The sequence below is a fragment of the Hylobates moloch genome, unplaced genomic scaffold, assembly GCF_009828535.3.
Source record: "Hylobates moloch isolate HMO894 unplaced genomic scaffold, HMol_V3 SCAFFOLD_14, whole genome shotgun sequence".
Lineage (NCBI taxonomy): Eukaryota > Metazoa > Chordata > Mammalia > Primates > Hylobatidae > Hylobates > Hylobates moloch.
In genome coordinates this window covers 73,825,977-73,853,193 of record NW_026652289.1, presented here as the reverse complement: position 1 = coordinate 73,853,193, position 27,217 = coordinate 73,825,977, and the positions used below count along the sequence as shown (strand labels likewise).

Sequence of the window (27,217 nt, the reverse complement as noted above, 5' to 3'; positions counted from 1 at the left end):
CTTTATGTTCATGGTTTTAAAAAATACTACAGTTTTTAAAAGCTTATTTAAAAAAATAAAAGTCCCCTGTCCCTCCTATCCCCATTCCCACTCCCGGGACAAAACCACTTTTGAATCTTTAAGGGGCTTCTTTTGATAATTCACTTCATTCCTCTAAGTGACATGCTTACTTATTGATTTAATTGTAAGCACTTTTAAGGATAGTTTTTGTTTTTGTTTTTAAGACGGAATCTTGCACTCTGTCGCCCATGCTGGAGTACAGTGGCACAATCTCAGCTGACTGCAACCTCCGCCTCCTGGGTTCTAGCGATTCTTCTGCCTCAGCCTCCCGAGTAGCTGGGACTACAGGTGCACAACACCATGCCCAGCTAATTTTTGTATTTTTAGTAGAGACAGGGTTTCACCATATTGGCCAGGCTGGTCTCAAACTCTTGACTTCATGATCTGCCCGCCTCAGCCTCCCAAAGTGCTGGGATTCCAGGCATGAGCCACCACGCCCAGCCCAAGGATAGTTCTTTAAAGTGCATACATTTGATTTATGAGAACTTATGCCCATACTTTTTTCACTTCCTCGGGCCAGCCCTGTCCACGGGCCAGTGTTTGGGAGCCCTGAAATCAGGTGGTGCAGAGCCCCATTCACATTCCTGGCTGTCCCCAACCCCTGCCCACACTTGGTACCCAGAGCCTACAGCCACGCTAGTGCAGAGTGGGAGCTCTCCTCTCCCTGTGTGCACCACTTGGTTACTCTTGCAGGGGGCCATTCCAGAATTCGGCCTCTCTCCCTCACCCACCACCCACCCACTCTCAGAGGCTAGCCTGGTATCTCTTAAATACTTCTTGGATCTTAACATCCTGCCAACTTGCCTCCCTTCTTCCAGGCCATGCCCCTCAACCCTTCCTCTACACTGAACCAGTGAACTATCAAGCTCCCCGCAAATTCTTCAGTGGCTCCCAGCACCTATAAGATCTAAGGCTGGCCGGGCGCGGTGGCTCACGCTTGTAATCCCAGCACTTTGGGAGGCCGAGGCGGGCGGATCACGAGGTCAGGAGATCGAGACCACGGTGAAACCCCGTCTCTACTAAAAATACAAAAAATTAGCCGGGCGAGGTGGCGGGCGCCTGTAATCCCAGCTACTAGGAGAGGCTGAGGCAGGAGAATGGCGTGAACCCGGGAGGCGGAGCTTGCAGTGAGCCAAGATCGCGCCACTGCACTCCAGCCTGGGTGACAGAGCAAGACTCCGTCTCAAAAAAAAAAAAAAGATCTAAGGCTTGGCAAGGCAAATATGACTCTAACCCCCCTGGGCCTTCCCCTTCTGCTGTTTCCCTCCTTCCCTGCTGAATGTTCATGTTCTTGTTGCAAGGAGTCCTCACTGCCGTGTTTCTCAACCCTGTGCCTTTGGTCTGGGGCAGCTCTGGAAGTCCTTCCAGCCCTTCAACCTTTCTCTTGCTTCCCCATCTCTAAAGCCTCAGGCCAGGGCCTGCCTCCTTCAGGAAGACCTCTCTTCTCCAACCTTCCCTCACTCCTCTGTCTCCATCTCATCCATCCTGGACGAGTTCCCTTCCTCCTTCTGCTTGGGCATATCTGCACTGATGGGCTTGCCACACAGTTGTTTATTCCAGTTTCCCCAGCATTAGGCAGGCTATGAATCTGAGAGCTAGGACTGTGATTTGACTGTCTTTACATGATCACCATCCAGCACAGTTCCTGGCATTTAATAGGTGCACAACAAATGTTTATCGAAAGAGTAGATGAGTAGTCACATGACACTTAGCTCACATTTTGCTGGTATACTGTTATTTGTGTATATGGTCCTCTCTGAGCATACTGTAAGATCTTTGAGGTCAAAGACCCTCTCTCACTTATCTGAACTCTCCCAGTAGCACCCGGGGCTCACAGTAAGTGCTCAGTGGCTATGTTCATGCTGAATGAGTGAAATGACAGGTGGGCCAGAGCCCTGGCCTAATCCCAGCATTGGCAGAAACAGCAGAGCCAGCCGGCTTTGCCTGGCCCTGTTTTCTCCAGGCCTTCCCACCCTGGAGTGGCCAGAGCCCAGCCACAGAAGGGAGGCCCTCACCCCCATACTCCTCTGACCCACTCAGAGACAGAAGGAAGCTGTGCTAAAAGACCCTGACCCTTCTCTGCTAGCTGAGGATGAGAATGGGAGCTGGAAGGGGAAAGGGGCAGAGCAGAGCCACACGGCCTTTGTGTTCTTGTGTGAAATGCATGGTATATATGGGGGAGTACATACATGCACATATGCAGTGTGAAAAATAACAAAACAAACTCCTGTGTACCCAACACATAGGTCAATGAAGACAGTATTCCAAGCCCATGTGCCCCTCCTTGACATATTCTCCCCAGGGGAGCTACCATCCTGAATTTGGTGATAATCCTCCCCTTACGTTTCTCAATGGCTTCCTGCCTTTGTATAGATCCCTGAACAATATTGTTTAGGTTGCCTGATTTCAAGCTTTCTATAGCTGGACTCATACTATATATATATGTATATATTCTTCCATGTCTTGCTTCTTGGCTCATCATTGTATAGTTTTTGTTTTCTTGTTTTCTTGGTTTTTTTGTTTGTTTGTTTTTCATTTTGTTTTGAAACAGGGTCTCACTCTGTTCATGATCATGGCTCACTATAGCCTCAACCTTCTGGGCTCAAGCCATCTTCCTGCCTGGGCCTCCTAGGTAAGGTAACTGGGATTACAGGGGTTTGCCATAAAGCTCAGCTAATTTTTTTGCATTTTTTGTAGAGATGGGGTTTCATCATGTCGCCTAGGCTGGTCTCAGACTCCTGGGCTTAAGGGATCTGCCTGCCTCAGCCTCCCAAAGTGGCCTCCATGCTCAGCTCTTTTACATTTTTTATTGTTTTTGAGACAGGGCCTCACTTTGTCACCCAGGCTGGAGTGTAGTGGCGCAGTCATGAGTAACTGCAGCCTTGACCTCCCGGGCTCAAGTGATTCTCCCACTTCAGCCTCTTCAGTGGCTGGGATTACAGGCCCAGTCCAGCTATTTTTTTTTCTTTATTTTCTTAAATGTTTACAGAGACAGGGTCTCACTATGTTGCCCAGCCTGGTCTCCTGAGCTCAAGCCATCCTCCTGCTTCAGCCTCCCAAAGTGCTGGGATTACAAGTGTGAGCCACGGTGCCCAGCCTCATTCATGTTAAAGAGCAGGACTGTAATCTCTTCAATTTTTTTTCTTGTGTAGTATTCCATAATGTGGAAATACAACAATTTAATTGTCCATTCTACTGTCGATGGACATTTGGGCTGTTTCCAGTTTGGCGCTATTCTAAAACATTCCTGGCTAGATGCGGTGGTTTATACCTGTAATCCCAGCACTTTGGGAGGCCGAGGCGGGCGGATCACCTGAGGTCAGGAGTTCGAAACAAGCCTGGCCAACATGGTGAAACCCCGTCTCTACTAAAAATACAAAAATTAGCCAGGTGTGGTGGCGGATGCCTGTAATCCCAGCTACTCTAGAGGCTGAGGCACAAGAATAGCTAGAACCTGGGAGGCAGAGGTTGCAGTGAGCCGAGGTCGCACCATTGCACTCCAGCCTGGGCGACAGAGCGATACACTGTCTCAAAAAAAGAAAAAAAAACCATTCCTGTGGGTATCTTCTGATACAGATGTGCAAGTGTTCCTCAAGTCATAGTCCCAGGAATATAATTTATCTGATGTAGGCTATGCACCTGATCAACCTTAGTAGATAATTCAAAACTGTTTTCCAAAGTAGTTGTGGGTCTGTTAGAATGATGCCGCCAGAGGTGACTTGGGGCAAAAGTTGAATGCCAGCCCCAGGGCCAACCCCATGAGCTTATTTTCAGCAAGGGAGAAAAGTCAGATGGCAAAAAAGTGTGCATCTGTGCATCACCGCTTCCCCCGCCAGGCCCATAAACCACATGTTGAACAAACCTTTATAGGCAAGCTACTAAGACCCAGGCACTGGGCGACGGGCTGGGGAGACAATAATGATTTAACACAGACCAGCCTCAGAGAGCAACAATTACGTTTCCATTTACCCTGCCAGGCAGCTGGATGCTCCAGTTTTGCCCTGAAGACACGAAAGAGTAAGGGCCAGATAGATAAGTGGGAATTTTCTTGAAGAAAAAAAGGTATTCCAGGCCCAGGAATATCTCAGCACAGGCAGTACCTCCACTCCTCAAAGGTGGCCAGTGGATCAGTGGCAGAAGTACAGAGGGCTGCCCTTGCTGCCAGGAGAAGGAAGGAAGGAAGCAAGAAGATTAGGGCTACGCTCGCGCTGGCAGAGAGAGACACAGCTCCAGATGCAGATCCATTCAGACACAGCTTGTGCCTTGTGCCTGTCCAGGAGCAAACATGGGTGAGCATGCACATGGACATGCATACCTCTGCACACACTTTCAGAGAGGCTGTCAGACATGTTGCAGGAGCAGAGGCAAGGAGCGTGAACACGCAGCTGCTTGTGGGAGATAAGCCCAGCGCTGGGGGCTGCCTGCCTGGCCTGCCTTGAGAGTCCCCTTGCACATCTGCCTGGGTTCCCAAGAGGCAACCTCTACAAAGACATGTGTTTTCAGGACAACCTGCCCTCTCCCGCAAATTCTTCCTATTTGCAGGAATAGAGTAGCAAAATCCCTTAGTTCATATTTGAGTCCTGTCTGATGCTGCCAGGCTAGCCAGGGCTGGGCATACAGTAGTTCTCTTTACTTGTCGAAGTAGAATAGTTAAATGAAATTTACTATAAGATAAATTAAGATAACTTTACTATAAGATATTTTAAGATTTAAAATAGGAGGAAAGAGGAACCTGAAATGAGAAAAGGGTAGTGAAGGAAGACTTGATGTCCTTCATAACTGGCCTGCATCCTGCCCAGCCCCTCCTTTCTTTCCAGAAGCCCACCAGTGGCCCAGAGTGGAAGGGTGGGAGTCAGACCAGTCCAAGGTTGCTAATTAAGACTGGACTGCCAGGCATGGTGGCTCATGCCTGTAATCCCAGCACTTTGGGAGGCTGAGGCGGGCAGATCAGCTGAGGTCAGGATTTTGAGACCAGCCTGGCCAACATGGTGAAACCCCATCTTTACTAAAAATACAAAAATTGGCTGGGTGTGGTGGCACGCGCCTGTAATGCCAGCTACTCAGGAGGCTGAGGCAGGAGAATTGCTTGAAACTGGGAGACGGAGGTTGCAGTGAGCCGAGATTAGGCCACTGCACTCCAGCCTGGGTGACAGAGTGAGACTCTGTGTCAAAAAAAAAAAGACTGGACTGTTTGTGGGTTTTATATGACTGCTGCTTGAGACTGCTTGAGAGAGCTGAGATCTGCTCTCCCTTCCTAAGACTGCTTCCAAGGCCCAGAGCTGGCAGCAATTCAGAATCACTACCTAGATATTGAGATCCAGCCAGTTCTAGGTCCTCTTGTACCTCTTCCCAGCCCCTCCCTCCCAGGTACCCCTGGGCAAAGTATACCCTATGGTCCTTTGGGGCTGGAGAAGCAGGTGGTTGTGAAATAGGCTGGCCTTTGGGACCTCCCTCTCCCCTGGTACCCTCCCTCCCTGGGAGGCTGCTTGTCTCCAGAGTGAAGGAGCAAGTGGGGGCCCTCCGTAGTCTTCTCCTTCCATGGCCAGGCTGCCCGAGTGCTGGGAACCCGGCCACACACACCTGGGTGCCCCATTCACTGGCCCTCCAGGCTGTCAGAGACCTTTGTGCTGCAGTTTTTCTGCCCTCCCACCTGATCACCCACACCTCCAAGGGGGCTGCAACCTCCTGTTCGGGACTTCTGAGCCTGGAGAGAGGCTGTGGGGGGTGGGGCAAGAGCCCTGGAAGGGCCCCAGAATGTGGAGCCTGTTGCCAATAGGGGCAACAAGACAATCTCTCTGTAGGACTGACTGTGAGGCCTCCCCAAAGAAGGATCGGGCAGAGAAATGCAGGCTCCTCAGCCCTGCCTGGGACATCTGCAGCTGCCTCAGAGCTCACATTGTGTGGATCCCAACAGCGTTTCCCTCAATAATGAGGACCCAGCCCGGTCCCAATTCTGCATTCCCCTCATCCCCAAGGCTGGAAACTCCCTATGGCCACTCCTGTGGGCTCAGCCATCTTATACTACAAGCTCCTCTAATAAGCCCCATCCCTCCGCCCAGCCTGCCCACTTACTAGGAACAGCCATACAACTCATTTCCCTGCTGCCCCGTGAAAACTTCATCTCTCTGTGCCTCAGAGCGTCTGCCAAGCCCCTGTGGCCCACCACTCCATCCCCTGCCAGTGGATGCTCTGGCATGGCCAGCGTCCTCACTCAGGCACCTGTCCCCCAGCTGGCACACCCCAGGATCAGCCCATTCGAGTGACCTGCCCCCACATCCACCAATGCCCTGCTCAGTTAAGAACTGGCATTTGCTGAGGGACCATTATGTCCCAGGGTGCCAGGGATTCAAAGACTAGTAACAGTATGGGGCCAAAAAAGTTTACGAGTTAGTTGGGGAGATAGACATAAAAACTATGAGACATCTCAATTACTCCAATTTTAACGTTACCCATTCTTTAAGACCCAGCATGAGCACTAACCCACCTACACACCCACCTGTCTCTGGTTTGCTGCCATATCCCCAGCACTTTGCACTTGGCTCAGTGGAGGCCCTCTCCCTCCAAATAAATACTTGCATAATGAATGCAAAGCAGGGGGCGGGGGCAGGCTGCAGGGAGGATAACTTCTTTCCTTCGCCCTCCACCAAGCTTATCTAGATGAAATCAGATTTAAATAAAACATCAAGGGTGGCCTTGGAGCGGGGAGGGCAGGAGTGGGCAGGGGGGATTCTCAAGGCTTCGCCTTGAACTAAATTCTTCCATCTTTTTAGTGGCAGCTAAAAGAACAGAGTTCTGGGGCCGCAGCCCCTAGCTTCTTGGGGAAGCCATCTGGACTGCTGAAGCCAGAACTGTAACTTTTATGCCTCCAGATTTCAATGAGTCTGCCTTGTCAAACCCATAACCAATTGTTATCCAGTTGTTGAATGAATCAGGTCAGGAAATTTTATAGTAAAAATGTGTACAAGTCACAAAAAGTACAAATGTTGGTGATCACTCCTGAAAACAGGCAAACTGGGTCAGGATGAGTGTGTTTAAAGGTAGGGAGGCAGAGCCTGGCACGCAGTGTGGCTGCAAGAGGTAGTTTTCTAAGCTAATATGGAAGTCTAGCACTGTGGCCACCTGGCAGAGCAGTCAGGCTGCAGAGCCGCTGGGGCGCAGGCAAAGGCTTGATTTCTCTGCCATTCATTCATCACTGAGTAGCTGTTACTGAGAACCTATCATGTGCAGGTACCGTGTGGGCCACGGGGAAACAGTAGGACCCAGGGAGACGCAGATGTGGTTTTCACCCTAGCCTAGCCGGGGAGGCAGGTCTTAGCCAGGAATCACTGGCTTGCCAGGCTTGCTAGGAAGAGAGCATTGCAGGTTGTGGAGTGTGACTGAGCCCGAGAGATGAGATCAGAGAGCCTCCTGGCTGGGGCGGCAACAATAGTCAGTTCCAGATTTGGATCTTTATCCTGAGTGTAAGCAGGAGTCACGGAAGGGTTTAAGCAGGAGAGTGCTATGAGGCAGTCTATTTTGGAAAGATCCTCTGACTGAGAGCCCTCTGACTGGGGCAGAGTGGATGCGGGAGGCTGGGCTGTGGTTGGTCACAGAGGTGGGAGGAGATTCGAGGCTGGAGGCTCCAGTAAAAGACAGGCTGTGGTGATGGATTAGCTATGGGTGGCGGCTCAGGAGGGAGAGGGAGGTGCCAAGGATGAGTCCAAGGTTCTTGACTCTTAAAACTGCCAGTGCCTTTACCCCACAATGGAAACATTGCGAGAACACTGAGTTTGCTTGTAGTTGGAAGCTGGCTGAAGTGTATCTGATGTTCCTGAAAGACCATATTGATGTTTCAGTGTCAAAGAGAGTGCAGAAGGCAGGGAAAGGGTACTTTTGATAACGGCTTTGCCAAAGGAATATCTTTTTATAAAGAAATATGACAATCTACTTGCAACATTTTGCCCCCAATCTAACAGTGAGATGAATGTTGCTCACAGCAACTTCATATGTAAAATTCGAATGAGTTGCTAACAGACATTTGGAAAACATGAGTAGAGAATTGTTTGGGGAAGCTTATTTAGGAAGAAGTGATGGAGAAATCATTAAAAGTGACAAGGCTGGGATCTAAACCCTGGCTCCACTATTATTACGCTTTTTCTTTTTTTGTCTTTCTTTTTTCTTCCTTTTTGTGGAGAACGGGGTCTCGCTATATTGCCCAGACAGGTCTCGAACTCCTGGGCTCAAGCTATCCTCCCGCCTCTGCCTCCCTGAGACCTGGGATTACAGGTGTGAGCCACCACGCCCAGCCGGCTCCACTATTATTAATGTGACCCTGGGAAGTTACGGAACCACTCTATGCCTCAGTTTTCTCATCAGTAAAATGAGAATAATAACATTATCTATTTCATAAGACTGGCTGGGGATTAAGAGTATGTGTAGGCCTGGCGCAGTGGCTCACGCCTGTAATCCCAGCACTTTGGGAGGCTGAGGCAGGCGGGTCGCGAGGTCAGGAGATCGAGACCAGCCTGGCTAACATGATGAAACCCCATCTCTACTAAACATACAAAAAATTAGCTGGACACGGTGGCGGGCGCCTGTAGTCCCAGCTACTCGGGAGGCTGAGGCAGGAGAATGGCGTGAACTTGAAAGGTGGAGCTTGCAGTGAGCCGAGATCACGCCACTGCACTCTAGCCTGGGCTACAGAGCGAGACGCCATCTCAAAAAAAAAAAAAAAGAGTATGTGTAAAGAGCTTAACACAGTGCCTAACTCATGGAATCTCTCCAGGAACATTACCTATCATAGAATACACCCTGACAGAGGGAAGCAACGAAGAAGGCAATTGCTGATTTCCCATAATCCCTTTCAACAAAGAAGAGTTGTTGTCCATATAAGTAAGTGTAATTTTTATAAATGCCCTTATTAGATGTTTAAATATAGTATAATATTCACAAATCAAGGGGAAAAATTGTCAGGCCTCTCATATCTAAGTCTTTTTTTTTTCTTTTTTTTTTTTTTTCTTTTTTTGAGATAGATTCTCACTCCATCACCCAGGTTGGAGTACAGTAGTTCGATCTTGGCTCACTGCAATCTCCACCCCCCAGGTTCAAGCGATTCTTATACCTCAGCCTCCTGAGTAGCTGGAACTACAGATGCGTGTCACCACACCTGTAGACACAGGGTTTTGCCACATTGGCCAGACTGGTCTTGAACTCCTGGCCTCAAGTGATCCGCCCACCTCGGCCTCCCAAAGTGCTGGAATTACAGGTGTGAGCCACTGTGCCTGGCCTATCATATCTAAGTCTTGATGTCACTTTTCCAGTTACTAATCATCTGGTCCAGTCTTGCTTAGGTCATACACTCTTTGATGTGCTCTTCAGTTTCTGAGGATCACGCCTCTGCTAGGTGGAGTAGCTTTCCTAGGTCAGAAGCAATGCTATCTGCATGGCCTCCCAAGTCTTCTTGGTGCCTGCACGGTGCAGAGCACAGGTGGCACCGTGGTTGGTTAACACCATACTTGTGGCCCAGACTGTAGTCCCCGCAGAGGGTGTCTGCTGGAAAGGGCTGGTCCTGGCTCTTGCTGTGGGTTCACTGAGGTTAAGTGAAGATGGCAAAAGAACCACAGGTGATTCTCTCCTCTGCTCTGGGTTTTGCAAGACTAGAGAGGTCAGTGGCTGTGGCTGGGAGCCTGTAGGAGATGGAACTACCTCACCTTGAAGAATGTGATTAGGGATGCCACAGAGAATCTTTCCCGAAGAGGGAAATGGCTAGGGCCCTGGCCTTGGGAGGATGGAATGGAGAAGCCATGGGAAGAGGGGCTGGCCTCTCCTCCAAACCCGGCAAAGGGAGCCATCCTGCCTAACTGAAGTCAGAGTGGGGCCCACTGCTGGGTGGACAGAATACAGCCACAGGCACTACATTGTCAGAGCACCAGATGGGAGACAAGGAGTACAAAACAGAGGTGGAAGACTGATTCCAGTATGGAAGCAGGGCAGGCTTCAGGCATGGCCAGATTTGGGCATGATGAAATAGATTCACAATTGCTAATGTTCTGGGGGCACTTGTGGCTACATCAGGTGCTATTCTAAGTACTTTATATGTTTTAAGAAGCTGTAGAGCCAGGACTGTACTCAGAAAGTCTGCATTCTTAACCACTACGCTATGTGAAATGTAGAAAGAAGAAAGCTTTTAGACATATAAAGGGTTAGACCTCTATTTTATATGTTAAATGCCATACAAAAAAAAAAAGCAAAGGTTTTGGAGCCACTCCAAGCCTATGTGATCTTGGGCAGTTACTTAGATTCTCCAGGTCTCAGTTTCCTCATTTGTTTGTAAATTTGAGAGTACATTTACCTACCAGAGTTCTTGAAGGTTAAATAAAGAAACGTATGTTGAGTGCCTGTTTATGCCTTCTGTAAGACATCTGCCCCCTCTGGACCTCCTGCCCGCTTTGGAGGCTCTCAATACACTGCCCATTCCAGATCTGGATTTCCTCATCTTCCCAGGGGTCTGTACGTCTAGAATAAAGGAAACAACATAGTGGATGCACCCCTGGTCTTCCAGTCCACAGCGTTGGGAGTTCCTCAGGGGAGAAGTCATACTCCAAGTTGATATCTGAGCAGACAAGTGTTCTGGTAACAGTAAAGGAGGTGACCCTGGAAGCTGAGGTCCCAAGCAACACAAACCTAGATCATCACAGAAATGTCATGTTTCTTGGAATAATTCTCCTCTCTCTGTGTATTTATCCATTCAGTTTCTATTTACCAATTGTTTACTATTCAGTTCACCAAGCATTATTAGGCAACTACTATTTGCCAGGTATCATGCCATGTTCTCAGGAGTCACCTAGAAGAGCCCACAAACTCTGGACCATGTTTAATTTCCCTTTTCGTCTCCAGCCTGGGTCCATGGATCTTGGAGTGTGCTCAGTAAACATCTGCTCCTGGGGCAATAATGAAGGTACTATTAGAGATTGGCATGAGAATGCAACAGGGCTGTCTGAGTAGGTTCAAGGGAACTAGACACTGCAAAGGCCTGCATCACGATACCCATCCATGTCTCTGTGGCCGCAATGCAGGGCAAGGATCACACACCTGAAAACCTTCAGGGTTCAGGTCCCGTAAATGCCCCACATGGGCAAGGTGGGAGTATGGTAAACTGGAGCATGCCTACCCCATACAGACTGCATTTGCTACTTAGTACCAACCTATTGTTGCAAGTGAAAACGTGCGCCAAGGGTAGAAAATCTTTTGATTTTTTTCAAGAGAAACTGTAAACCTGGATTTTTATTTTCAATCTCCAAAAATTTCAGCATTGGCCCCTAATTTTAATCCTTTTTGAAAGCCCCATAGACAGTTAAATAGAACTTGTCTGCCTGCTTACTTTTGCTCAAAGGCTACTAGTTTGGGAGCCCTAAGTGTGCCTGTGAAAGGGGAGAGGTAGAGGGCTGTATGTCCTGGGGCCAGGTTATGAGGGACCTAGAATGCCATCCTTCCTTGGGGCCAGGACTGTGCTAGACACACAGGAAGCCATAAAGAGGATGTTAAAGCCATAGGCCTGCCCTGCAGGGGTTTATAATCTTATAAATAAAGACTTACGGGCAAAGCAGCAGATGGTCAGGAATATGTGAGGAGGAGACAACTTGGAGTCCGTAGAGTTCAGGGCAGCAGGCAGCAAGGTGGACTTGAGCTTCAGAACAGTTTCACCTGAGCTTCGGGAGACCTTTCCAGGAAGTCAGTCTTGGACTCTGAGGATAAGGATTCTGGAGGAGTCTGAGAGATCCATAAACAAATATGAATGGGCACGACCTATGCTTGAGACTCCAAAGAAAAGCCCCAGGGAATCTGCTTCCCGGTGTCATGGGAAGAGGCTCACAGGAAAGGGCAGGGCTATAGTCTGAGGCTTCACTGACACCCTCACACCCCTTCCTATTGAACCTGGCCATCCTTGGCCTCGGAAGTCTGGTGGGGTCAGCCTCTCCAAGCTTGCAGAAGTCACTGTTGGGGGCTTGGGCAAGTGGTACAATTCCAGCTAGGGTATAAGCCCTGCCTGTGTGGCTCAGGCCAGGCATTAATGGCTCTAAGCCTCAATTTCCTAATTTGTGAAATGGCAATAGTAATTGCATACACCTACTGAGATTGGGGTGAGAATGAGAAACCAATATAGGATGTCGTTTGCCCCGTTCCTATATGGTTTTTATGAGAAATATGTACCGCCAGTTTGTCTCCAGTGGGGTGGGGGAAAAAGCACCTGGAGGGTGAAGCGAAGCTCGTCCCCATGTTTGTCTTTCTTGTTGCTGCTCCGGAAATGGCATGGATTCTGGGAGGGCTGCCTATCTTAGCGAGTGAGGGAGGAGATGGAGCATGGGGGTCTCTGCGTTTCTTCCCCAGGGAAAGAGATGGTAGAGCTCCTGGTTGGCGGCAGACAGCAGCGGCTGGGGTTGTGGACAGCGCTAAAAGAGGGCTCTCTTTCCCCCAGAGCAGACTCTTTCCGCCCAACACCCACCTGGGAGGCAGGGCGAGACCCAAGGTCAGACGTCCCTGGAGCAGGTGAGCACTGCGAGGGAACTGAGATGCAAGATCCTCCTGCCTGAACTCACACCCCGCGTGCTGCTCCCCCAACTCGCCTCTCGGATCTCAGACCAGAAGCTTCCTTTCCTCAAAATCCTTCTATGTTCTCCAACGCCTTTGGGACAGAGCTCTTTGGCAGGGTTTACAAAGCTGAGGTGGCCCTACCCACTTCTCCAGCCTCATCTGCTGCCTCACCCTTATACCACAGCTCTGCACCTTTGCTGAAACTGGTACTCGGCACTTGGGGTGTCCTCATCTTTCCCCTACCTATGGCAGCCTGCCCGAAGAGTGCCTGCTCCTTCAGGCTCCGCTCTCGCCTTAGCCCCTTCTCGGAACGTCCCCGCACCTCACCCCAGCCCCTTGCCAGGGGCAGACCCTGGCAGCCTTCCCTCCTCCTCAGCAGCCATTACGTGTTGCTGTCATAAAGTTATCACTGTTTTCCGTCTACTTGTCTCTCTAGCCCCAGCCCATCCCAGCCTCCGACTGCAGGCTCCTGGAGAGCAGGAAAGCCTGGCTCCCCGTGGTAACCCTAAGGCAGGCCCTCTGCCTGGGGCGTCCTGGCATCCCACGCGGGCCGGAGAGCCGGGCAGGGGCGCGAAGAGGGGGCGCCCGGGCCGCGGGCTCGGAGCCGGGGTTGGGGGTGGGCGAGGGGAGTCCTTCGCCCTTGCAGAGAGAGCCTGAAATAGGGCGTAGCGGCGGGCTCCTGCCCAAGCCAGCCCACCCGGCCCAGCTCCCGCTCCGGAGCCGTGCCCACCGGGCCAGGTGATCTCGAACCTTCTCTCTCTCACACCCCAACAACAAACAACCCTCCGCGCTCTCCCTCTGGAGAAAGGAGGTGGAGCCTGACCTCAGCCGGAGGCTGCCACAGCTGCCGGGGTGAGGGCTTGGAGCACCAGCCCTTGGGGGAGTCTTTCCTCCAGGGAGTGGTAGGGGTGGGGGGCTTGGAGGGCTCCTGAGCGCCGGGGAACCTCTCCCCCCGGCAGCGTCGACCCTCCCCCAGCGAAGGGAGGAGGGGCAGAGGGGGGTGGCTTCAGTGAGTGCCCGCTTCCGACTCTGTCCCTCTCAGGCTGGAGTGCCCTCGGACACCTCCTCCCCCACTTACACCCACCCCCTCCTTGAACTCTGCAGTCCCAGAGGCAGGGCGAGACTAGGGACCAAGTGAGCCCAAGGGCTAAGATGCGACTCTGCGGGGCTCCCGGGAGCCGGGGGGGTGCCCATCCCCCACCACTTGACGGTAGTCGGGGGTGTGGGGGGGGGTGAGAAGGACCCCGGGGACACTCCGATTAGGTCTGGAGAGAGCCTGAAATAGGGTGTAGTCCGCAGTTGTTGGGGCTGCGGAGGAGGCGACTGGGGTGAGGGGCAGAGAATGCACCCCAAGAGAAAGGCATGGGGCCCCAAAGAGGGTAGGAGACGGGATTCAGAGGGCGGGAAGGAGAACGCAGAAACAGCTTTTACCGGGAGAGGCAGACTGCAAAGACGTCCCCTGGCCGGCAATCTGGAGGCTAGTGCTGGGCAGATGGGGGTTTTGGACACAGCGCCATGGACATGTGTTCCCCAAAGACTGAGCGCATGCAGCCCCCTTGTTCCTTCTTGTGCGGAGACTGAGTCCCACACACTCCCTACCTCACCGGGACCTCCCAACCCCCAAGGCCGGGGCCGTAGGTGCCCTTAGGGGAGGAAGAGGTCCTGTTCCTCACTGGGCGCTCAACAGCTGGCTCCTTGGTGGTAGGAGGGTACCTTGCCCCTCCAGCTCAAGAGTCTGGAGGAGCACTTCTACCTCCTCATCCCTAGGGATGAGGGCCTCCGCAGGTAAAGACCAGACCTGCACTAGGATTTGCTTGGGGGGCAAATAATTTCTGGAGATCCCTTTAAGGAGGGGTGTTCCAATCCCTTTAAGAGGGAGTGGGTCACAGCAAATGGACTATAAAAGTCCAGCTTTCTTTATTCCCCCACCCCCCAGGGGCTTCCTATGATGGGGGAGGGGGCAAATGCTGCTGCCGCATTTAATTGTTGCCTTGGTGTTCCTCCCCCAAAGAGCTGTGCCCTTCAGTTCGTCCAGTGGGGCTGAGGAGCCAGGTGGCTCAGTAAGCGTTGTAGGGACCTAGACTTCAGGTATTCTGGGGGTTGGGACAGGGGCTGCCCCACTTCCAGGAAAGAAGGTGGGACCTGGGCAGGGGCTGGAGGGAGGAGAAAGTGGTCACTGCCACCACTGCAGGGACTGCACTGCAGATGGGGTGCCCTGCCTGGTGCCAGGTGGTTGGATCTCAGGCCAGGCGGTCTTCGGGGACTGCAGTGGGCAGTGGCGGGGAGGTGCTGGGGCTGGGCTGGAGATGACCGAGCAGCCAGTCTGTCCCGGCTGTCAGTCTGGTTGTGTGTGGTGGGGGAGGGGTGCGCCGCGTGGTCTCTCTGGCCCTGGATGTTTTCCTCTACGGCATCTCCCTCTGAGGCAGTTAACCCTTCCCGATGGGTCTGGAGGTGTCTGGGGAGAGAGAGCCCCTGCCTGGCAGCAGCCCGGGGAAGACTCTGGAGACCCGATGGACCCATTCCTCTTTCTACACCAAGTGCCAAACCCTTTTTTCAGTGGGAGACCTCTGGGCTGCCAAACATACCAGGGAGAGGAAAGGTGATGGGCCCCAGGCGTGGCACAGCTACCCAGTGTGAAGTGGGGTGGGGGCAGCATTCACTCAGGAAAGGTTACAGGACCCAAGGAAGGAGGAAGAGGTGGAGCCCTTTCCAGCTGTGGAAGGGCTTTGGACTGGGAAAGAAGGAGGCCCAGTTGCAGAGGTCCCTGAAAGTTGGGTGAAGGAGGCTAGGAGAGGCCAAAAGTTCCCTTTGGGGAACAGGCAGGGTGTAGCCCCTGCCTATTCTTTACCGGCTTGTTTTAACAAGCAATAGAGAGGAAGGGGGGACAGAGGTGGCTCAGTGAGCTGGCACAGGAGGAACACTTAGTGCCTTTAGCCAGCCTGTGTCCCTGCACCATAGCCCACTCAGTCAGAGCCTCCTGGGGCAGCGGACACAGCCACTCACACTGGAGGCTCTGAGGGGAGAACTCCTCCAGCGGCCAGGCAGGCACTTGGGGGTGGGCTGTCATGACTACTCTGCCTCCTCTCCAGTCGGTATGCCTTCCTTTCCCTCCCACCGAGACCCCGATAAGACAACTCTCCCCTGCTCACCCCAGGGCCCCCTAATGCCAACACCAGGAAGACACCCAATCCTGCCACCTCATCCTGCTACCATTTCCTCGGCTGAACATGGGCTTCCTGCCACTTGGGTCTCCTTCCCTGCCACCAGGTATATTCCTCTTCTGGCCCTCCCGGCCTCCATCCCTGCCCATTATCAGGCCTGAAGTGGCTGCCAAGGTCAGCGCCGCCTGGGCTGCAGACAGGAGCCTGGCCTCTCTTCTGTCTTGGCCTGTAGCATGGCTCTGCTCCCATGGCCACCACTGCTGTACCCTCCACCACCAATCTCTGATGAGTGGGGGCCACCATGGGGTTAATTTGCCTATGGGACAGACTGGGACAGGGAGAGGGGGAATTCTGTGAGGTGGGGAGTAGGGCTGGCCTGGTGTGTGTTGGGGGGCACTGCCGGGAACCTCTGTCCTGTCCAGGAAAGGGAGAAATCTTTCAGTGTCCTACTTTTACAGCTTTGGGGGTTTTGCTTTCCCCAAGGGTGGGGGGTGGGAGGTGGGAGAAGTGGCAGTGGGAGAACCTGGACCTTCGAGACATTTCCGTGCCACAGTCTTAGCTTTTAGCTTCCATTCACACACTTTCCCTGCTGAGGGGGCGCCTCCTTTAAATGTGTCCCCCCAAACAGCTAAGACAGTCTGGGCCCCCTGGACAGCTTTGGAGGCAGATGGGGAACTGCTTCTGGGGGAGGTTGTTTCCCAGCCATATTGGCTAGCAGCCCTGATTGTCTTAAAAGGCTGCCTGGGTGAGCGCTGGAGTCCCAAGGTCTAGGAAAGGCTGGGCGCTGTGTGTGGTGCAGGAGGAGCCCCTCCGAAGCCCCTGGGCCACACTCCAGGGCTGGGTTTTCCTTGCTTGCCTGGGCAGCCTCAGCACTATGGGTGCCTCTCTCTGCCCAAGGCGTTCCTGGGGCCCAGCCCCTCCCTGGGCTGCTCCAGCGCTCTGGTGACTTGACACTACCCTTTCTGCCGCTGCTCCTTTTACCTCCTAAAGCTCCCCTCCCCCGCCTGAATTGGGAATGAGGCTTTGTTCAGGGGTGAACTCAGCATTTCTCGAGAACCTACTGTGTGCATATCCCAGGCTTAGTGAAGTCCTAGGCGGGCTCTGGCACCACCAGGTGCCCAAGACACAGCTCCTTCCCGCACCTTACAGGGACTTCCCATCTCTCTCTGTGACCTCAGCCCGCTGTGCCCACCCATCCCACTGACCCCGCGAGCGTGCTCTGGCTTGGGAAGGCACGTCTGTGGGGGTGAGAGACGGAGCCACAGCATTCGGTGACTAGGGGGAAGCCAGGTAAGTGTCTACACTTGGTTCTCCCGTAGCTTGGGGACGCGAGGGAGGGAGTCCAGCCGCTCCTGTCAGGCTGCCCGCCCCTTTCTCCCTCCCCCGGAGAGCTCTGATGTTCCCCGCGGTGGTGGAAGAGGGTGTGTGGGTGTCAAGGACTCACAGACCAGGCTCTGCTGTCAGCTGGAAATGGATGAGGGCTCCACACTCTGCTTCTGAAGAGGGTGAATTAGGAGCTGGGGTTGGGGGCAGTAGGTGAAGGGCAGAAAGAGGAAAAAGAGATGCGGGTGAGGGGTTACCAAGCCAGGACCGACCTTGCTGGAAAGGAAAGGAGACGTGGCAGGCAGGGAAGTCGGAAAGATGAGGCAAGGGCGGGAGGGGCTTCTCAGCAGTCGGGGCCCTTTTGCAGGAGTCTGGGGCCCTTTCTGCAGGAAAGGGGGGTTGTTCTCGCCTGATTTTCGGCTGGTCTTCCCGAAGCTTTGCCCTGGGGGCAGCAGCCTCCGGCGAGGATGGGGTGTTCCTCGGCCCGCAGCTTTCTCCAGCGCGTGCTGGGGAGGATTTGGGGGAAAGGGGATGCGGAGGGGTGATGGCCAGGGCGGGGGGAGATAAGATTTTTCCGGGGGGCTAGCAGCTGGGGGATTGGGGTCTAGTCCCCGTGGGATATGGGCTCAGGTTCTTAAGACGAAGAGAAAAATCCAAGAAGCCGGCAAAGAAAATCACCCATTGCCACCACCCTTGGCACCGCACCCCTCCCCCCAGGCCCCACCACTCCCCGCACCGCCTCCCCCGGCCGCCTCGTGCTGCCCCCTGCGTTGGGACGACCGACCCACGGTTCTGATTGGTCAGAGACCGGGAGGGGGAGCCGAGGGCCGGATTGGCTGGCGGAGCCAGCGCAGGGCGGGGCGGCTGATTGGCGGAGCTGGCCGAGGGGCGCGCTGCTGATTGGCTGGGGACGAGGAAGCAGGAAGGAGGGCGGCGGAGGCTCAGCTCTCGGGGAGTTTGTGGGGGAACCGCGAGCGGCGTAGCGGATCCCGGAGCCCGGCCCCCGCCGCCCGCCCGTCCGGCTGCCCGCCCCGCCCGTCCGGCCTCCGCCGTCCGCCCGCCCCGGCCAGGCGCGCCCGCCCCCCCGACGGCCCCGCCCGGCCGCGGTCCCCGCTCCGCCCGCCCGGCCCCGGCCCCCAGGAGGAGGCGCTGACGCAGCAGCGTGGAGCCCGGGAATTGAGCGCCCCCGGGGGGTTCCAGCCGCCGGATTCCAGCCCGGCCGGGGCCTGCGGGCGCCCAGAGCCGCGCCGTCCGCGCCGCCCGTTCTGGTGAGTCAGGGGACAGGGTCGAGGAGGGGGAAGGGGCGAGCTGGAGGGAGGGAGCGAGCGAGGTAGGCAGAGGAGCGAAGGGGGAGAGGACCGGCCGCCCGTCAGCGCGCCCCACCGAGCGCGCCGCGCCACCGCCCCCGCCAGCCCGGGAAGGGACGGACGGACGGACGACGCGAAGCAGGTGCGGCCGCCCGCCCGCTCGCGCCACCTCCCTCCCCTGGGTCCGGCAGCACGGTCCCGCCATCGGGGAACGCGGCGCGCCTCGAGGTGACAGCCCCCGGGGGCCGCCCGCCTTGCAGGCCGGGGGCGGGGTGGGTGGCGGCCGGAGGGTGGCAGCTCGGCCGGGCGGCGGCGGCGCGGGCGTCCCGAGCTGCGGAGGGCGGGAGGACGCCGGTCTTCCCTCGCCGCCGCGGAGCCGGCTCGCCTCCGAGTGCGCGGGCGGCGAGGCCCCCGCCGCGCCCCCTCCCCCATCGCGGTCCCCGAGGCAAGGGGCCGCGGCTGGGGGCGGCGCCGCGGGATCGCCCGCTCAGGGTGGGGGGCGCCCTCCCGCGCTGGGAGCTGACCGGTTATTGCTGGATGGGGGGCAGGGGATGAGGGCCGCGCCGGGCCGGGGGCGGTGGTGGGGAGTAGTGTAGACCCGACTCGATCGGGCTGAGAGGAAGGGAGGCGCCGAAGACGGAAGGGGACCGGTTCGAAAAGCGAGTGTGGGCCGCGGGAGGCCCTGCGGGGACCTTGCGGGGCGGCGGCCGAGTCCGAGGTGGGGCGGGGGGAATCGAAGTTGTCAGACCGCCTCCAAGTGACAGCGGGACCCTGTGCTCGCGGCCCGGCCTGGTCTTGCCCTGCTCGCTCCGCCGCCTCTCCTCTGGGGCTGGGGGCCGGGTCAGGTCGGGCCCGAGGGGCTCGCTCGGCGGTGAAGCGCCGGACAAAGGCGGCGCCGGAGCGGGCGCAGGTGGTGGCGTCGGGGAGGGGAGCGGGTCCGAGGCACCCACTCCGAGGGGCGGGCGACGGGGCCGGACTCTGCCCCGGGGACTGCGGGGGCCGGGGCGCCCGCCGGGAGGAGCTGCGGCACTGGCTTGCCGCTCTAGCCGCTCTCTGTTGGCCTCGAGGCTCTGGGAAGTGGGGTCTACTTGCCGGGGGCCGAGGGGCAGGGGTGGGGGTGTATGCTCATGATGTGCCTTGGCTGGTGGCGACGGGGTTGCTACTCACCGAGGCGACAGACCCGGTGAGCCGCTGTAGAGCCTGTCAAGAATGAGGGGTTTTTCAACAGGCAGAGTCTGCCTACAGGCAGAAGTCTAACCCCACCTGGGACATCTCCTAGTTGCCCATTGTCGACAGTGTTAGAAGTGCAGAAGACTAGTTTGATTAGGACAAGAGACACCCCCAACCCCGTGGGCTCCCGCCAGCCCTCCGCAGCTGCCTCCAGCACTTTTCCTTAGCCACGAAGGTACCCACTTAGAGAAATGAGAAGCTGAGTTTATAAATCCAGGCAGGAATTTAATAATGAAATAAAAAAGGTTTCCAGTCCTTTTACTTTGTGCCACCTGAGACTTTCCTCCCTACTCTCTTCACCTCGCTATCTTCCACAAAAAAAAAGGAGAAAAAGAGCCCAGAGGGACCACATGTCTTGGAGGGGCACCACTGTCCTTGGCCAGCTTGGAGGACGCTTAGGAACCACTGGCTTAAGCTGTGAGTGCCTCCAACTCCACCAGTGACCAGCTGTGAGCTGGATGTTGTTTACCTGCTTGTAAAAACTCATTCAGAGCTCCCATGCCCCCCGTGTGAACCCCACACCCAAAAGAAGAGTTGGGATCATAAGGACAGGGAAACTCAGGCTGTTTTAGAATGTGGATTTTGCTGAGAATCTGAGTTCGAGTCCCACCTCAGGTAGGGCTGGTTAGAAGCCGCTCTCAACTGTGGTTGGCTGTAATACCACCTGGGAAAGCTGCTTGTCTGCCTCGTCAGAGGGGTAGCATGGGCATGGGAGTTTATTCATGGCCACCCCCCATGGACCTCCCTAGAATGATCTAGACCCCAGCCTGGGTGGAGCTGAGGCTTGTGAGAAAGGGAGGTATTACCTCACTCAGGAGGCTAAAGTTTGTTCTGAGATAATTTAATTGCATGTCTAAAATCCAGAGAGTGATGATGAATCTCAAGGCCTTTGTGCCTTCTGTGAGGCTACACGGCATGTGATTTCTTTTGGTGGCAGTCAGAAGGGGATGACGTGGTCTGGCCACTGGAATATGAAGGGGAGTTGCCCAAATAGCATTTCCCTCTTTGGTAGGTCTCTTACCTGGCAGGAGACTCAGGCCGGTTGGATCTGGTGTTAAGGAGGGTTTGCTCCGGAGAGTTTAGCCAGTGATTAGGTTATTTTTGATATCTCCCTCTCTTTCTTCCTTTCTGTTGCCCTGCTGTCCCCATGTCAGGCCTGTGTTGTTGTTACAGCCTCCCTTTCCCTCCTGGCCCTTCTGATCCAGTCTGTATGCAGCTACCAGGTCATTCTTCCTAAAACACCCCTTCCCGGTGTCACTCCCCTTCTCACAAACTTGCAATGGCTCCCCGTTCCCTGCAGTCTGACCCTAGACAGTGTCCCCTCTAGCTCTTCCCTAGCCATACCATGCACATTTTTTCTTCCTGCATCTTCACTGCTGCCGCTCCCCTTCCTTTACTCCCACTTGAATCCCACTTGTCCTTAGTCTGGTTGTTGCTCAGACCACTCCAGGCCAACATAGTCATCCCCGCCTGAGCTTATGACTCTGGATTTTCTAACGTGGTATCCTCTTGAGTGGTTTTGTAGGTTGGAAGTTTCTTAAGGACAGGAACGATATGAGTGTTAAAGCTCTGTGTGTGTGTGTGTGTGTGTGTGTGTGTGTGTGTGTGTGTGTGAAAATTCTGGTATTTCTTGTACAGTGCTGTGCACATCATTTTTGTTGAGTGAGTAAATGTGGTTGGTTGCTGAGTTAGGCAGGAACAAGAGGGAGACCTTCCTTTCAGCTTCTCCAGAAATGCTCATATTGGAGTCCTTGGAGGTTTCCAGCCCTTTCTGTCAAAGGCATATGGATAGGGCATGTTTGGGGTGCTGTAAATGGGAAATTTAACAGCTGTTTCTGATATTTCTGCTGGTGAAGAGTCCTATGGATTGCTTATGTGATACCATATAGACATTGGAAAAGGGCTGTAATCCTGTTTTCCTCCTACCTCACCGGACCACCATTCTTTCTACCCGGCTTTGCTGCTCTTATGCAGTTTTCCTTGTTGTTCATGCTAAATGAATCCATATGTTTTATCTCTTCTCAAACCGGGTGCAAATGAGGGAGAAAACAAAATTCTGAGCACAGAAAAGAAAAATACTCCTGGGTCTGGCCCATAGATGGGACTTTTGGGGCTGGTTTGGAAGAGGTGTTTATGGGGGCACCACCAACATAAGAGGCACAATCAGCCCCACATTGGACCGCTCATAAAGGAAAGCTACAATCCCTGCTCTCTCAGTCTTCTTTTTTTGTTCATCATCAACCCTGGACCATGGGGGAAACGGGAAAGAGGACTGATGACTGGTTAGAGGCTAGATAGTGAAAAAATATATTCTGCATCCATCCCCTTTCCCCCAAACCTCCCTTTTGTGCCCCAGTTTGATGATTAATGGACCAGCATTTCCCTTCTACGCGGGAAGGCCACCCCTCACAGTTGCCATGGCAATGCAGACCGCTCCCCTGTCAATTAAAAAAAAAAAAAAAAAATCCCTACTACTTCTCTCCTCCTTCTACTGTAGCAGGAGAAAAGCTACCTCAGAATGCATCTCCTGGGCTCTCTTCTCAGCTCCTCAGCTGTGTTTGCTGTGTGTCCTTCCTCTCTTTCCGGGCATTGCCTGAGTTTCTTCACTCGGAGCAAATTGTGCCCCTTCTGGAGCCAGCAGCCCCTGGAACACTTCTATCAAGAAACAGAGAAAATTTCTGTTTATTTATTCATCCCCAGTGCAAATTAAAAACCAGAGAGAGCTCCTTTTGGGTTAAAAAAAAAAAAAAAAAAAAACCCTTTCACACCTTCTCTGGTTAGAGGTGTAAGTTGGGGAGCATTTGACATCCAGAAAGGAAGTTTTAGTAAACCTGGAAGGAATTCAGCCTCTTAGCATACATGCTTCAAATTGGAGTTCTATGGGGAATTTTCAAAATTATTCTCATTCCTCCTCACCTCTCTGTTCCAGCATCCAGGAGGACTTGTGTGTTTTCATTTTATCTGTTCTTATTCCTCTTGGCCTTGCTCCGGCAACATCTGGCCTCAGCACCCTGTCGCAAGGTGAGTCATTAAGGAGAAAAAAAACCTTAAGGAAAAAATGTCTGGAGTTGAGAAGTAGCCTGTGTTGAACTAAGGCTGCCAGGCGAAGCTGCCGAGTTTATGGAGCATTATACGAACAGCCCCGACATTAAAGGGCCTCCTTTTTATGAATGGGTTGTGAAGAATGTAAATAAAGCAGCATCTCTCAATGGGGAAGCATTTTACATAAGCAGTACTACCCCGACCCAAGTATTTATGGGAATTTGCTAGCACAGTCTGGCAAGGCTCACTTCCTTTGTGAACTTGCCATTGTGCTGGGGACTTTGGAGGGACAAGGAGGAGAGTGTGCTTCGGTTCTGAGGGCAGCCCCAGCACTCCCGCTCTGCAGGTTTCCTGGCCTTGACTTGATGAGCCAGCTCATGGCTGGAAATGCCTGTTAACCCTGAAGTGACAGAAAATACCATGTGCAGTCAAGAGCTCGTGATAATTAGAGGTAGAGGCTCCTGATCCTGGGGTCTGGAGATTGTGTAGCTCCTGACCCCTCAGGCTGCTTAGACCTCCACAGGACAGAGGACAGGGAGGTCTTGGATGAAGAAATCTTGCGCGGTTTTATGGGAGGCACCTAACTGGTGTAAAATGGGCTGGTTTGAATTTCAGCTCCTTTATGTTCCCCTGCCCACCTCCTGGTACTGCCACTAATGAGCAGTAAAATGGCTAAAAAGGAGGAGGAGGAAGAGCACCAGCAGCAGTGAGGCTGCACATGGTCTGCTAAGGGCCAGACGGCCTGACAAGCACCCTCACTGAACACCGGCCCAGCCCTGGGGTTCCAACAGGGGTGTTGGTGTCCTGCCCCAGGTGACTTGGTAAGCAGGCCCTGGAGTACAGTCACATCCAGGACTTTGTGTTGTGTCCCTGTGGGTGGGAGTGGGGTCATCAGATTTCATTTTTCCCAGTGGGAAACACCTGCAAGGATGGTTATTCACTTGACTCAGTGTCCCCCCCACACAAAAAAATAACATTGTCTTTAAGATCCTCTGCAGGCCCAATCCACCAGGAGAAAAAAAGGGGTTTGTCTCTCAGCCTCGCTGATTTGAATTGGGAACTTATTTCTAAGCACTATGACCAAGTTAGCTGAATGAAAAAAAACAAGTGACTTTTCTTAGTCACGTTATCAATGTCAGGCAGGAACTTGGGTCTCAATATTTTTTCTTGCATGTGTTCCTTTTCCAGTGGGTTTGGAGAAAAGAGGTGCTTTGACCTCCTGTCCTTGGGTAAAGAGAATGGGACCTGCCTTTCTGCCATTCTCTTGACCCCAGGGATCTCACCTGGAGTGGTGTTGATGGCTCCTACTTTTGTTCCATCTCCAATGCCTTTTGGGGACTCTTAGCCTCCATCGGTGCAGCTTTTTCAGCTTCCTGCGTGCAGTGGAGAGGGGCAGCCCACACAGACCCTTCTCCAACTCTGGTTACCTGTCCACAGTGTTTAATCACATTCTCATGTGGCCCGGTGGTTTAGAGGTGAATTACTGTTTTTTAGAGGACCTATGTAGAAATCGTGGGAAAGGTATTATTAGGGTGCCGCTTGATGCCAGGAGATCCTAACAAGTATGCCCGAAGGAGGGGTGAAGTCACATTTCCACCATAGTCAGGGCCAGCAGGGCCTTCCTCAGTAGTCAGGGGTATCTCCTGCTTTGTGCCTGGAGGGGTAGAATGTAAAAAAGAATTATAAAAATGATTGAGGCCAGGTGCCGTGGCTCACACCTTTAATCCCAGCACTTTGGGAGGCTGAGGCGGGTGGATCACTTGAGGTCAGGAGTTCAAGACCAGCCTGGCCAACATGCTGAAACCCCGTCTCTACTAAAAATACAAAAACGAGCCAGGCGTGGTAGCATACACCTGTAATTCCAGCTACTCAGGAGGCTGAGGCAGGAGAATTGCTTGAACCTAGGAGGCAGAGGTTGCAGATCACACCAGTGCACTCCAGTCTGGGCGACAGAGGAAGACTCTGTCTCCAAAATAAATAAATAAATAAATAAAAATAAAAATGATTGAATAACTGAGAGATAATCTTCAGAGAAATTGAAAGGACTTGAATTTATGTGGCCCAGAGAGAGGTAGACAAGGGGCAGTTAATATGTCTTTGCATGTTAAGATGACAGTTTAGAGCATGATGACCAGTTTTTAGTCTTCATTGCAGTCTGGGCTTGGGGAAGGGAATTTCACCTGAGACGAGAGATATTGGATAGATGCATGGTTGGGGGTTACCTTTTTCTGGATTTAGTATAAAATCAGGACAACGTATCTTTGAAGCTCTCTCATTTATTCATTTATTTATTTAGCCCAGACTTAACTTCTTAGCATCTCACCTTTTTCTAGGATATAAAATGTTTGTTTCGGCCAGGTGCAGTGGCTCATGCCTATAATCCCAGCACTTTGGGAGGCAGGTGGATCACGAGGTCAGAAGATCGAGACCATCCTGGCCAACATGGTGAAACCCCGTCTCTACTAAAAATACAAAAATTAGCCGGGCATGGTGGTGTACGCCTATAGTCCCAGCAACTCAGGAGGCTGAGGCAGGAGAATGGCTTGAACCCGGGAGGCGGAGGTTGCAGTGAGCCGAGATCGCGCCACTGCACGACCTGGATGACAGAGCAAGACGCCATCTCAAAAAAACAAAAGTTTCTTTCAAAAAAAATTTTTTTAATTGTATTTATGTTCTAGCCCATAGATGCCATTTAATTGGAGTACATCTTTAGTTCCTCTGTGGTGGGAAAACTAATAATGTGTGGTAATGCCAATAACTAAAGCACAGAAAAATAAAACAACGTGCAGGTTATCCTGCATCTTGGTCTGTGATCCAGCAGCCGTCCTGTGATGCCCTGAGTAGAGGCAGTGTGTTGCAGTGCAGGAAGTGTGGGCCTTGGTGTAGAGGCCGGGATGGCTCACCTCTGTCCTCAATCCTAGCAACTTTTTCTTTCTTAAGAGCCAGCTCTCTCACCAAGTCCGGAGTACAATGGCGTGATCGCGGTTCATTACAACCTCCACCTACCGGGCTCAAGCCATCCTCCTACCTCAGCCTCCTAAGTAGCTGGGACTACAGGCACACACCACCATGCCCGACTAATTTTTTATTTTTGTAGAGACAGGGTCTCACTGTATTGCCCAGGCTGGTCTCTTAACTCCTGGCCTCCCACAGCACAGGGATTATAGGTTACAGGTGTGAGCCACCACTCCCACCCAGCATCTCTTTTTAACTCTCTCTTTTTTTTTTTTTTGAGACGGAGTTTCACTCTTGTTTCCCAGGCTGGAGTGCAATGGTGCAATCTCGGCTCACCGCAACCTCTGCCTTCCAGGTAGCTGGGATTACAGGCATGTGCCACCACGCCCGGCTAATTTTTGTATTTTTAGTAGAGACGGGGTTTCTCCATGTTGGTCAGACTGGCCTTGAACTCCCGACCTCAGGTGATCCACCCACCTCGGCCTCCCAAAGTTCTGGGATTACAGGCGTGAGCCACCGCGCCCAGCCTTCCTTTTAACTCTTTGTACCTGTTTTTTTTCCTTGTTAGGATGAAATGGTAACAACTAGCTCATAAGGCTGTTGTGAAGATAAATGAGATAGTGAATGTAGTGTGCTTAGGACCTCGCCAGGTGCATAGTGAGTGCTTGACAAACATTGACCATCCTTTTACAGTAGTCACCTCTGCAGTGAATCAGAAATTTCCAACCCTGCACACTTAGGGCGTCTGGGGACTGATAATGCTAACTTTAGTTCTTTGCTCCCGATTTCACGTATCTGTGACATTCTTTGTCTTGATACAAGTGTCTGTAGTACTACATTCACTTGCTTAATGGTTTAGGGGCAGCCACAGCCAGTGGAATGCTTTCCAGAGGTAGCTGGGCAACTTGGGAAAGAGAAGAAAGAAGATGAGGCCAGGCATGGCGACTCACGCCTGTAATCCCAGCACTTTGGGATGCTGAAATGGGAGGATCACTTGAGGCTAGGACTTTGAGACCAGCCTAGGCAACATAGTGAGACCTTGTCTCTACAAAAATAAAAATAAATTAAAAATTAGCCAGGCATGGTGGTGTGTGCCTGTAATCCCAACTACTCGGGAGGCTGAGGTAGGAGGATTGTTTGAGCCCAGGAATTCGAGGCTACAGTGAGCTATAATTGTGCCACTGCACTACTACTACAGCCTGGGTGACAGAGCAAGACCCTGTCTCAAAAAAAAAAAAAAAAAAAAAAAAAGGAAAGAAAAGAAAATGAAAATGGATGGTAATGAAGGAGGGTTGTGCCATGAAAATACAAGAGATTTCCTATTGTAACCTTGTTGCACTGTGGATTAAATTGAAGATGCACAGTGGACTCCTGGGGATGGAGGAGAGTTTGGAGGTCAGAGGGCTCTTGTCTTGAGCTCCAAGTGGTGCTCTAAGTCTAGGATAAAGATTTTTACACAGGGTGGGGCAGGTGGACAGCCAGATCTTCATTTATTCTTATTAAGCTCTTATTAAGTCATGTGGGTGGGATTTACTGTTAAGGAAGACAGAGCCTACCTGTCCCCATAGG

The 27,217-nt window shown here is 52.9% G+C and overlaps 2 protein-coding genes across 13 annotated transcripts in view; both read left to right on the top strand.

The window, feature by feature from the left end:
• Positions 1 to 13,042, top strand: part of IVD (isovaleryl-CoA dehydrogenase) — a 30,928-nt gene extending 17,886 nt beyond the window's left edge. For 2 of the 6 annotated variants that reach the window (XM_032175942.2, XM_032175943.2), the window contains exon 12: positions 12,515 to 13,042. In XM_032175942.2, the coding sequence (XP_032031833.1) occupies positions 12,515 to 12,831 (317 nt within the window). In that variant the 3' untranslated portion in view covers positions 12,832 to 13,042. Of the gene's footprint in view, positions 1 to 10,935; positions 10,997 to 12,514 lie in introns of all 6 variants that reach the window. The other 4 variants (XM_032175947.2, XM_032175945.2, XM_032175953.2 and 1 more) reach the window with 4 other exon arrangements.
• A 3,830-nt stretch (positions 13,043 to 16,872) lies between these two features.
• The window catches only part of BAHD1 (bromo adjacent homology domain containing 1), a 28,174-nt gene continuing 17,829 nt past the window's right edge, over positions 16,873 to 27,217 (top strand). The window contains exon 1 of one of the 7 annotated variants that reach the window (XM_032175939.2): positions 16,873 to 17,081. The gene's annotated coding sequence lies outside the window, so the exon portion shown is untranslated. Of the gene's footprint in view, positions 17,082 to 18,067; positions 18,383 to 18,520; positions 18,564 to 22,566; positions 22,673 to 27,217 lie in introns of those variants that run through there. The other 6 variants (XM_032175937.2, XM_032175935.2, XM_032175938.2 and 3 more) reach the window with 6 other exon arrangements.